This window comes from Cibotium barometz, chromosome 5, assembly GCF_041138505.1.
Source record: "Cibotium barometz isolate CiBa-2024 chromosome 5, ASM4113850v1, whole genome shotgun sequence".
NCBI classification, from domain to species: Eukaryota; Viridiplantae; Streptophyta; class Polypodiopsida; order Cyatheales; family Cibotiaceae; genus Cibotium; species Cibotium barometz.
Window position 1 is genome coordinate 63,239,068 of NC_141050.1, and position 12,647 is coordinate 63,251,714.

General features: G+C 45.8%; 1 protein-coding gene across 4 annotated transcripts in view; it reads left to right on the plus strand.

Moving 5' to 3' along the window:
• Positions 1-2,989: 2,989 nt before the first annotated feature.
• LOC147638747 (auxin response factor 12-like) overlaps positions 2,990-12,647 on the plus strand; it is a 93,758-nt gene continuing 84,100 nt past the window's right edge. For 2 of the 4 annotated variants that reach the window (XM_086798713.1, XM_086798714.1), the window contains exon 1: positions 2,994-3,369. In XM_086798713.1, coding sequence (XP_086654839.1) covers positions 3,363-3,369 — 7 coding nt within the window. In that variant the 5' untranslated portion in view covers positions 2,994-3,362. Of the gene's footprint in view, positions 3,370-3,580; positions 3,618-12,647 lie in introns of all 4 variants that reach the window. The other 2 variants (XM_086798718.1, XM_086798715.1) reach the window with 2 other exon arrangements.

Below are 12,647 nucleotides of genomic sequence, written 5' to 3' on the forward strand. Positions count from 1 at the left end.
TTTTAACCATTCTTACATTCGACCAGTGCAACTCCCTTTAAATGAGGGAAAAATATTTTCATTTTGAAATATTGTTGACTAGCACTAGCATACTTTTTTCATGTTGGAAATTGTATATAAGAAAGGTGGTTGTAGGTGAATTAGGAAGATTGTTTTTAAACATGGAGCTTCATGACTAGGAATCCTCATTGCCCCATGACTAAACATGGTCACTCATAACTTTAATATGGCATTTGTTAATTTGGATGAATGCGATTATGGTTTATAAGATTTTCACATGATGGAAACAATCATGAAACACAATAATACAAAAACATGCTACATCATGTGTGTGAGCAGAATATAATTTTTGCATTGGAAAGGTGAGTGAATTGATAGAAACCTTGTAAAGATACCTTGAAGTCATAAAAGCTTTTGAATGGTAGTGGATTACGCAAACAAGAAGGCAAAAATCAGATTATGTGATTAAGTTGTTTTCTCTCGATTACAAAAGTGCAAGCTATGATATTATTGAAATCACAAAGTGTGGAGACCAATTCTTATGTTGCAATGTGTGCATGTGCCCACACTTATTAGATTCGTAGAAGGTAAAATTTACATACAAAACTATATATATTTTAGATATTAATTTCTAATTTTTATACTCATAGACATTTTCATTCCCGCCCCTTCTATGGCCTCATCACCCTTACAAGTGACAGTAATGATTGCTACAATGAATGAGCTTTGAACCCGGCACCTTCGCTTGAGTCACATAATAAGTATAAGGCCAATAACCACTAGGTGAGTGTGGTTGTTGGCCACTCACCTAGTATCCACATGCCAAGTATAAAAATAAAACGACGTGGTTATAAGCGAGGATTTATCAATGTGTGAGATGAGTATTACAAGTTTCTTTTCTCTTCCTCTCAAACGTTTAAATTTTGCATGCTCAAATGTTTTTTGAAGGATCGATTTTTCAATTGATGGATTTTTAACTTTTATTATGTGGAAATAATTTTTTAATTTTTGATTTACATCAAAAACTTGAAATCATAGATGTAGAGGGTATCTATATTTGTTGTAAAAACACCTTTTTGGTCAATAGTGGTTCCATCATGAATGTAAAATTGTAAATCATTAAGTACATGGGCCAATTATTGAAAATGCCCCCCCATCTCCATTAAAGGACAATGAAGCTCTAAAGTATTCATAATGAAATAGCTGGCATCTTCTTATTGGCTAGAAAGTGCAATCAACATTGATTTTGATGCACATGATTTGGGAGTTGAAATGCCAAAAATGGGACCTATGGCTTTTTAACCTCATAAAAATGGGACCTATGGCTTTTTAACCTCATAAAAAATTTAAAATAACCAAAGTGTTTGCATAAACAACAAAAATGCACATATATTTGATGAAAATGATAAAATGAATCAAAGATTTTTTTCACTCTCCATAATACATATTAGGTCCCTCTACCTTTCGCATAATGACAAGTTTTGGACAATCATGACAATGATTCGTCTTGATATTCCTATTTTCAAAATTACCTTGACTTAGCCCAATAGCCATTCTGCTTTGTCAAAAAATTTTGGGACTTGGGTTAGAATCAAGTGATGGAGTCTCTTTTGGCTATCTCCTCGAAGATAGCCCTTTTAATAACATGAGCTAGCTAGAGTGTAGTACTCTTTGAAGATAGCCCCTTTAATAATATGAGCTAGCTAGAGAGTAGTACCTTAGTACGTTCGAGCAATGTTACCAAAAGCACTCCAATTAATATCGTGGACAATTAGGCGATGGATGCTAATGCACTTAGCTTCATTCATTAAGGCCAAAGAGGAATTGTTCATTGTTTTGCATGGCTTTCTTCGATGCATGGCTCAAAAATGAGGAGTGTCATTTATTCAAGAGGACTTGGAGTAAAAGGTATCACATGTGGTAAGACATGACTAGAGGCTACTTCTTGGGGAGCAACCTTGCCTTTCTATACCCTGCACTCTTTTGCTTTTGGCATGGTATTCTTGGACACCAAACTTGCAAAAGTGGCATTGTTCTTGTAAGCCCCTTAGAGTGGTGCTTGAACTATCCAGCACAAGTGCTTTGATTGGCTTCACAATTTATGAGAGGCAGCCTTTTAGCGCTAGTGTTGCAGCACCTTGGAGCTCACACAGAATAAGCTGTAGTGTTTTGCAATTCACACAAAAGAGGATGCACCTTCTTGGAACAATTTCAAGAGAAGGGTAGCTGCTTTTGCACAAAAAAGACCATCGAAACTAGGCTCAAGGCTATTGTTAGGTGGTAGAGTCCTAGAGTTAACTTTTTTTTTTCTTTTCAACAAAACATGAAACTTATAACTTCGAAAATTTGCAGGTTTCTGTAAATTTTTGAGCTAGAGGTCAATTAAAATGCTTAAAATTTTGCAAAACTTTCAAAATTTATGTGAAAATGAGAATATTGCAAGTCCACTATATATGTTTGCAAGTAGGGCAAACTCTTCTCTTGCTGTCTTCTTACAACTACACACTTGGGTGGAAGCCCACGAAAAAGTTTTGCCCAACCAATCATATCGCCACAATCACCCGCTCGTCTGACATTTCTTTACAGACTGTGACCATGCCCATGCACCCTCAACGTTGATGTGTTTGTTGACTGGAGCCCAACAACCACCATTCTAGTTCCGGGCTATAGCAAGACGCCTTTTTCGTGGGCAAGACGTCTTTTCCATGGACATGACCGCGGTCTGTAAAGGGTATTGTCGCCGAGCAATTGTTTATCGAAAAGGTGCCGTAGGGAGAGCCACGTTTGAGCACGTAAGGAAAGTAGAAAATATCCAAAATCTTGCTCCTTTGAACTTTTAATTTTGAAAGGAGGAGTTTTACAGATTTTGAAGTAAGTTGCAACCCGAACGTGCCGGGTCGGACCGACCCACTGCCGGTGGGCCAGGCTCCGACCGGTCGGGCCTGTAAGCTGGCTCCCTATTATCTCGTCAGCGAAGCTGAGTGTCTATGTCTTCCTGTCGCCCGTTAGTTACTTGTGAGTTCATCAAAGCCAGTTTAGCAGTGTGATTAGTAAGATAAGCTGGTTTAGTAGACTTCATCTTCACTACTGACTCGAAAGCTCTGGTTGCATTTGAAACTCAAGCTCTTCTACCCATCAATACCCTACCCTGTTCCTGTCGTCTTTTCTCCTTCTGTAGCTGAGCCTCAACATAGCCAGCCCACATCTACAGTCGCTCAGCCCAAATACTTAACTTTTCTGAGAGAATAACACAGGCAATCTAGGGCTTAAGCCAGCTCATTGTGTCAGGTCTTTGTTAGGACAGAGACAAGTTGCCGGATCTGCTCAATTTCTTCGCGTAGTGCAGAACATTGACGGTTTACATGGAAGGTAAACTCTTGCATGGTTCTGGCTCTGATTGTTAGCACACTCGCTTTGTGTTTGCATTTGAAGTCCTCATCCTGGGCTCAAGAGGATTCCGAACGTAGTCAGAAATGCTTCATTGTTGTTTTCATATCACGTTTGAAGTTTGGTTTCAGTAGGTCAGAAATGCGAACTAATAGGCGTAACTTCCATGATTTTTGCATGTCATCTTTATCAGGAAAGAACTCTAGCCTGTGCAAGAGCTGATGCTCAAGGTGGGTTCATCAACATCACTACCGTGGATGCTAAGTTTTGATAGAATGCAGACATGTCCTCTGGAACATCGTGGTGTGTATCTTGGAAGTTTTGAAGATTTAGAGAAGCTGACCCATGAGCCTTGTCTTTTGTCATGGGCCTAGGGAGTGAAAGGAGTTAGAACCGATTGTACAGGGAATTGTCCGAGCAGCAGACATTCAAGCATTTTGAGCAATGAGAATGTGTTGGCAGCCTGTGTACATCGGCAGCTCTCTAGAATCTTTCTGATCATGCTTGTACATTCCAAAAGCTAAGGTTGCATGTTCACAACAATGGCTGTTTTACACACTCCCTGACCCAAGTCCACAACCTTTGTCCATTAATACGATGTGATCTTGAAGGGAGAGAAAGTATGTGCAAAGACATTGGATCTTAACCTGACCACCCATCTTAGTCAGCGCAGTGCTCATTGTAAGTGGCTTCAATGCTGAAAATCCAGGAGTATTCTGCACATTGGTGGTTTTTCTGCTGCAGTTGGACTCTAAATCTGCTACTAAGAAAGGGCTGAATGTTGGGGAGAATGGTTGGAAAGATTGGGTAATGGGGGCTGGGCCTACTAGCAGATACTTGGTCCACATCCACATCCACATCCACACATCCACATTCATATTCATACATCTACATCCACATTCGCATCCATGGTTGCTTATATAGCCCCAAAAACACTAGTCGGCCAGCCCATCAACTAGTCGGGCAGTTCCACTACTGTCGGCCAGCTACCGACCTGCAATAACATCATTAAATGCTGCTGTCCCCACACGTGTGGTCTTGAACCGCAGCCGACAGAACTCTTGTTGACGCCTTGGATTCTTGGGTGCTGATCTAAACCCTAATCAGTCTGATATGCTGCCTATCAGAGATCAGCTCTTGGAATGAGCATGGACATGTCTTGCACATGACACAAAGGCAGTTCCGTGATGAGATCTGGTGCATCGTCCAAGATCTACCTGTTTCCAACGGCGTCGTCGTGACTAGTTACCTCTTATGGCTGTTCGGAAAGCCTCTCTATCATGGCGGAACATACCCAAGCATCTCTATGTTGCAGGTCTCACTAAAGGATCAAAAAGCCAACTCTTGGTACTTGGTTCTTGGAATGGAGTTTGAGCATATTCTCTCATCAAGTGGGCCTGGCAGCCGGCCTCATAGTAAAAATAGGTCCAGTGAACCATGGTGTCTCCTGCATTGTGGGTGGGGGGGGGGGGAAGCCTTCACAAAGTGCTTTGTGAAAGACTTACAAGAATGGGAGCCAGTACATGGTGCCCGTGGGCAAAGTGTTTCGTGTGTAGATCCTCATGAACTTTTACCCTCCCACTATGCAACTTTTTAAGAGCCCTAGTAACATTGAGAGCATCAAAGAGAAAGAGGCAAGATGATGTGGGCCGAGGAATGTGTGACATTTGTGGTCCAACACATCATACGGCTATCGCGCATAGGCTTCCTAGAGGCTAAGTTCTGTGATAGGTGTGGGGGTTCTTTTGCCCTCGAGAATGCCCCAGCTCGTGAGTTGTCCTTGCTCAAAAAGAGCTGGTGTAACTCTTGCTCTTGTCTGGCGAGAAATGCATGCTTCTTTCGATGAGCGAGTCTACAGAAGATGTGTTGCATCTCACGTGCTGAAATTTGCCTGTGTTCTCTCTCATGTAAGAGGTGGAGCTTGCACTCTTCATCATACCATCCATTTTGGGGCTGGGAACCCAATGGCAAACTTGTTGGTGTAGGAGGAGTCATGGATGATGGAGAAGAAATGGGATGTGATGGTGGAGATAGGGAGGGATAAGTCAAGGGCTTATGTGTGGCAGGAAAGATGGTCCTCATAGATGTGGTCAAGATTATGATGGAAATGGATGCGGGTGAAGCTGGTGGCAGGGGCCTAAGGTGGGGCATGAAATCATGAAGGAGCGGTATATGTGGTCGGCTCGTATTGGGGGGGGTGGGGTGGTTTTGTGTAGGATGCGGTATGAGAGTAGGATACTCCATGAAGAAATCCACTCTACTACGGACGTCGGGATGTGGGAAACATGTAATGCCGTCAGACTATGGCCATTTGGACATCTCATTATATATAACCAGCTCATGCATGTGAGGGCAAAAGGACGAAAGGACCAAATGTACGAGAGATGAGAGCAAAACACAGCATGAAATAGGTGAATGAGTCCATATATAATGGTGAGTGAACATATGTATAAGAACCCTCTGATGTGAGGTGACTTTGAGTAGAAAGACCAGTGCAGAAGCAGAGATGATGTTGGAGCTGAAGCACAGTCAGTGATGAAGGCTCGCGTTGATGTGAGGCAAAGCACTCCGAGAGGTGGTCGGTGTCGAAGGCTCGCGTTGGTGGATGTAGAGGCACTCCGAGGTGGTAGTGGCAGTCGAAGATGAGGTGATGTAGGCTCTGGTGACAAGGGTGTTGCGGTACGTGAGGTGGTAGATGAAGAGCAGAGAGGGCTGCCGTCGCGATTGGTGTAGCGGTGCAAGCTCTGGTGACACTGGAGGTGCAAGACCTGAAGGGTGCTGCATACCTGAAGGGTGCAGGCTTTGGTGACAGGTGTGCTGCGTACTTGAGGGGTGGTGAAGAGCAGAGAGGGTTGCCGTCCCGTGTGGTGTCGATGGTGAAGATAAGCAAAGAGTGGGCTGCCATTGATGTAGCAGAGAGTGGGCTGTTGTCCCAGAGAGTACTAATGATAAAACGATGTTGTCCTAGAGAGTACTGATGATAAAACGTTTCATACAAAAGGGGCGGTATAGGCCTCAACATTTATATACAAGTCTATAATATGTTAAAAATATGTTGCCTTTCTTGCAAAACAATATTAAACATGCATCATTTACACATTGAAACATGTTTACAAGCTAAAACTAAAGAATCTGGGTGACCCAGTTACAGTGGGCACCCAACTAAGTCATTGACCAACTGGCATAAATAAATTGGCAACATCAAGAATCAAGATCTGGATTTCGTCATCAATAATGGCACTCAAAGTGATCACAAAAAGTTTGAATCTTGAGCTAATACAAAAAAAGTTGTAACATGCGGAAGCTTCGGAGAAGATCGGTAACTTCAATGCTCAGAAATCAGCACACTTTTTGCGACGAAATTAACACACAAACTGAATGAAGATGTGCAGAAAATAGAGAGAGAGAGGGAGAGAGGAGAGGACACAGTACTGTTAGAAGTCATCTCCTGTCTAGTTTTATACACCAGGGCCTTTGTTGTGGGTGTGCCCGCCCTTATGAGGTGTTTTCCCATTTTTCCCCACTCTCCGTATTTTTCCCCTATTTTTTTCCATTTTTCTGAGGCTTGGGAGGGCTGCCAGAGGGTGCCAAGAGTAGTACAGTGCTGGCCGACTGGATGTTTATCAGTCGTGGGCACTCTTGCTGCTGGCCGACTTGTTTTGATCAGTTTTGGGCACCAGATTGCTGGCCGACTGCACTTATGCAGTCGTGGACCTTTTTATCAGTCGTGGGCTTTTCCTTATGCTGGCCGACTGCCCTCTAGGGGGGTATATATAGGTCCTCAGCCCCCATACCTCATTTGTATCATATCTCGGGATCTTCTTGTGTATATAGAGCAGAGTTACATGCCTACATCTCTCTCTCTCTTGTGCTGTTTTTCTGCCTGCGTTTTTGTTTTTGCTCGTGTTCCCAGATTTGGTCATCATCTCCGCTGCATATTCTGACATGGTATCAGAGCCCTAGGCTCTAGATAGGTCTTGGGATTTGTGTGAGCAAGAGGGGGCTGTTTTGTGGCTGATTGGTGGACTGTTTTGGACTGTTCGGGAAGAGGAGAAGCAAGAGGAAGGCGGGCTGATTTGCTGGACAGCCACTTGCAGGTATCAGTTCTTCTTTGTTCCCACCCACCCACCCTTTTCAGAGTACATCCCCGCTATGGCAGATCTGTTAGAGATGGCCGAGAGACATGTGAAGATCCCGACACTCCCCACGTTCCCGGTGAACCGTCAGTTGGACGGGAGCAACTACGACATATGGAAGGTGATGATGGAATCTGTTCTGGAGTCTTACGACCTCGCAGAGTTCGTCGTTGTTGGTGTTCCACGGCCGAAAGTAGAGGAAGGGGAGTTACCGTCAACCCGAAAGGACCGGGAGGCCCAGACACAGATGTGGGATCGTGTCAACGCCAGGGTCCGTTCGTTTATTTTCCTCAACTGCACACCACATGTAATCAATCATGTAAAGCATATGATGCTGGCTAGAGGTATATGACAGCATTTGGCCTCACTTTACAACAGGGTATCGCCCATGAAGAGGATTTCCTTGGAAGTACAGATGCGGGTTATGAGCCCTGCAAGGTCGTCGATTATGCGGGAGCATATTAACAAGCTGCAGGCTCTTCAGCAGGAGGTTCTTCAGGTTGGGAAGGAGATATCGTCAGAGGACATGGCCATCGCGTTGCTGTCACATTTGCCCTCTTCGTACTCAGCATTTTACTCGTCGTTGATTACCAGTGGCAGGCTCAGCACCATCACGTGGGAGGAGCTTGTGCCCATGGTCCTGGACCAGGAGGAACGATTCACGAACCCTCCTCAGGGTGGAGGTTCGGAGGCCTTTACTGGCCAACGGTCGAAAGGCCGTAACTCGAGCAAAGGGAAGGCTTTATCGGAGAAGTCTTCTGAGAAGAAGTCCGACGTTGACCGCGAGAAACTGAAGGCAGAGAGGACCTGTAATGATTGTGGCGAGAAAGGCCACTACTGGAGGTAGTGTCCCAAGCGGAAGACCGAGAAGGGTGAAGACTCCTCAGCAAGCAATCATGAAGACTCCGGCTTTTGTGCACCTGGAGGTGATGGACACTGATGCTTCATTTTCTTCAGGCATGGAGGAGATTGGAGGACTCTCCGCAACGGATACTCGGGAGTGGATTCTCGATAGTGGTGCTTCCAGGCACATGACTCCTTCCCGTTCCGGTTTACAGGATCTCTGCAGACTTTCTGGTCATATTCTTACTGGGGATACGTCCACTATCCCAGTTCACAGTGAGGGCAGGATGGAGATAGTTCCCGATGGCAAAGGGGGGAAGCGTTCCTCCCAGGTGTTGTATGTTCCGGCACTTGGTTTTCATTTGTTGTCAGTGCGTCAGGTTTGCAAGACTGGCGTACGGGTGGAGTTTGATGAGCATTTTGTTGCTCTCCGGGACAAAGCAACAGGCCAAGTGGTTTGGGAAGGTGGAGTGGAGAATGGAGTTTACAGGCTTTCAGCACTCTCTCTCCCAGGTCCTTAGGATTGTGATGAGTGGCAGTCTGGTAATAGCTACTCAAGTGTGGATACGCTGCAGGTACAGGCTTTCCGGGACCAGATGGTGGATAGCGTACCAGTAGATGGCAGCAGTTGGCAGGAACTTTCCAGTACTGATGTTGGTAGTTCTTGTGTTCGTGAGTCAGAGGAAGCTGAACAGGTCACTTATGCTTTGATGTCTCGTCGTGTTCGGGACATAGAACTTCCAGTAGTTAAGGATGTTCTTTCCACAGGGACCTTTCGGAAAGCCTGACAGGTGGCAGGTGCTTACTTGCAGAAGGAGGTGGGTTCTCCAGGCTTTGTGGTTCCGGATTCAGAGGGGGTGGTTGACAGGTTTCATCAGGTTTCCAGGACTTGCTTGTGCACCGTAACAGGTGTTGATCCTTGTGAGCAATGTGATGTCTCTGTGACTCAGAAGCTGTATGGTTTATTGATTTGGTTGATGGACACCAGATTGGACGGGAGCTTCCTGATGAGGCGGTTGAGCTCATGGTTGCAGATGTCTCTTTGTGAGGCAGGATTGCGTTTCGTGTGGTTTCTGCAGCATGCGAAGGATCATGGACTCTTGTACACAGGAGGGGGATTGTTGGATGGAGTCCGACTCCACGGTTGGAGTGACTCGGTTTGGGGAGGAGATCCGGACACGAGGAGATCTACTTATGGCCCAGGAGCAGTTTTATGGAGCAGGAGGAGGTTGCATGGCAGGTTTGGGCTTCCACAGGAGGAACCCATGGTCATCGAGAGGCACTTTGTTCGTGAACAGATCGTTGCTGATGACATCTTGCTGGAGTTCTGTTCGACGGAGGACAGTACGGTGGACCTCTTCACGAAGTCGCTCTCTCAGGACTTGCTCAGGCGGCACCCCAGCTCCCAGTGGTTGGTCACACAGCCAGGAGCTGAGAGGGGGGTGTTAGAAGTCATCTCCTGTCTAGTTTTATACACCAGGGCCTTTGTTGTGGGTGTGCCCGCCCTTATGAGGTGTTTTCCCATTTTTCCCCACTCTCCGTATTTTCCCCTATTTTTTCCCATTTTTCTGAGGCTTGGGAGGGCTGCCAGAGGGTGCCAAGAGCAGTACAGTGTTGGCCGACTGGATGTTTATCAGTCGTGGGCACTCTTGCTGCTGGCCGACTGGTTTTGATCAGTTTTGGGCACCAGATTGCTGGCCGACTGCACTTATGCAGTCGTGGACCTTTTTATCAGTCGTGGGCTTTTCCTTATGCTGGCCGACTGCCCTCTAGGGGGGTATATATAGGTCCTCAGCCCCCATACCTCATTTGTATCATATCTCGGGATCTTCTTGTGTATATAGAGCAGAGTTACACGCCTACATCTCTCTCTCTCTTGTGCTGTTTTTCTGCCTGCGTTTTTGTTTTTGCTCTTGTGTTCCCAGATTTGGTCATCATCTCCGCTGCATATTCTGACAAGTACTGGGTCCCAAATACCCTCTGTAGGGCCCCCACCACGAATGGTGTATTTGCTTTATTAGAATGATGTAAATCTGAAAAGAAAATACAGAAATCTTGAACTTTCTTGCTGAGAAATCCCAGCCCTTGACCTGCAGTCCTTCACCCCTTCGCGTTAGCAACTCCTTGGTTATATAGGCCCTAGTTTGCTTGAGCACTTGGTGAAATATGAGATAACACAAATGGTTTATGGCTCTCCTATTTATACTACTTCTAATAAGCAGTCGGCCAGCATTATATCTAGGCGGCCAGCTATATTTTGTCCCACGACTGGATATTCAGCATTAAATGCTGAATTAATTCAAGTAAAATCTGCGCTTTTCTTCCCTTGAGGGCTAGACACTAGGCACCTGAAAACAAAGGGCTGGGCATTGTTTCACACGCAATTTGGGGGCTGGGCAGCCTGTATGGGCTGTCCCATACTTGCCCTACAGCCATCAGAATACTTGATGTGTAGTCGGCTGCCCCTGGCATGCCCCTAGAGCTGTCCTACAGCCCCTCCATGGCTGGTGGGTTCAGCCAGGGCCTTCTTGGCCCTCATGGGGGTGGTTTCACACTATCCCCATGCCCACACAAAGACTTGGGGTAGCCCTATGGGCTGACCCCTTTTTCTAAGAGAAAACCCTAACTATCTACACAATGATCTGGCATCCAGTACCATACCAGATACACAGAATCATTGACATCATTCCAGAGGGAGACTCACAGCGCGGACTGGCATTGTTTCATGTGCAGGACAGTGCACACTTAACCTTGGACTCCTGTGCAGGACAATGCACACCTGACCTCGGACGACTGGGATGGATCCCTGGCTGACTCGTCCTAGACTGGGCTCACATGGGACCAGTTTACCATCCGAGGTCCTGCAGCTTCTGTATAGATATGTCTATGTGGCATCCAAGTATGGGATGCACGTGACATCCCCTTCTGCTTAACTTGACGGAAGCTGCATAGCCTCCAAATAATCCGTTAATAACTCCGGATAGTCTTCGAAAAAAACTTTGTCAAGCCATACCACTTCATGGGTCCCTCGGTCCTAAAACTTCGTTCTACTTCATCAACAATATCTAGATCCGCCTTGTCTTTATTTTCTGAAGGGATTGGACCTGCATATGGCTTTAACCAAGTGACGTGAAATACATCATGCATAGTCCAACTCGGAGGTAGCTTTCTCGATGGGAAAAGGTCCGAAGCTCTTGAAAGACAACTTTGGGCATCGCTTGCCCACCTGCTTCAACCTTTGTTTCATAATCCGAAGATAAACCCAATCCCCTTCTGAAAACTTCATATCCCTTCGGTCTTTATTGGCTTGTCGAGTGTAGGCCTCTTGCGCTTTAGCCAACCTGTCTTTTACTGACTCTAAAATGTCTTGGTAAGACTCCGTCACTCTGTTCGCTTTAGGTACACATGTGTGATAGCGAGCCAACCCCAAACAATTTAACTAAAAAAGCATGGTGGTGGTCTGATGCGATAGATAATGGCCCCGAGTGCATGCGTGGTGGGCCGCCCCAAACACTCGAGCTAATTTCTTGCCAAAATATGCACGCATACATCCACCATGGGATCGAACCCCACCCAATACCCCAGATGACGCCCCACCATGCCCCCTATTGGGCATGCCTCCTTACACTTACTTGCCTTGCCACGTCCTCTTCCTCCCCGCATGTGCACCCCTTCTAGACTCCCCCTAGTTAGGTAAGTAGTGCAACACGTACCCCCTCTCTCTGTTAGAACCTAGACGAGGTCCTGGTCAACAATGACTGGAAAGGTCTTCCAAACGCTGCCTCATATGGAGTCCTGCCAATAGCTGAAGAACAGCTTGAACTAAAGGCAAATAAGATTCCCACTTACCTTGCTGATCGTGGACATAACACTTCAGCACATCAAAGGCCAACTGGTTGTATGTCTCTGTTTGGTCGTCCGTCTGTGGGTGGAATGCACTGGAAAAATTCAACTTAGTACCAAAGTTATCAAACAATGCCCTCCAAAAATGACTGGTAAACTTGGCATCGCGGTCTGACACTATGGTCCTAGGAATCCCGCCAATCGGGTACCAATGCCGAATGAATAACTGGGCAACATTCTCGGCAGACACATTGGCCCTGCAAGGAATAAGCATAACAAATTTGCTAAATCTATTAACAATAGTTAAGCACTGCATATTACGCTTACTCGGACTGGGAGGTAGATTCGTGAAATATCTTGGAAAGGGCCCTTAGGAATTGGCAAGGGCTGTAACAACCCTAACTTCTTTCCACGAGGAGCTTTCACCTTTTGACAAAT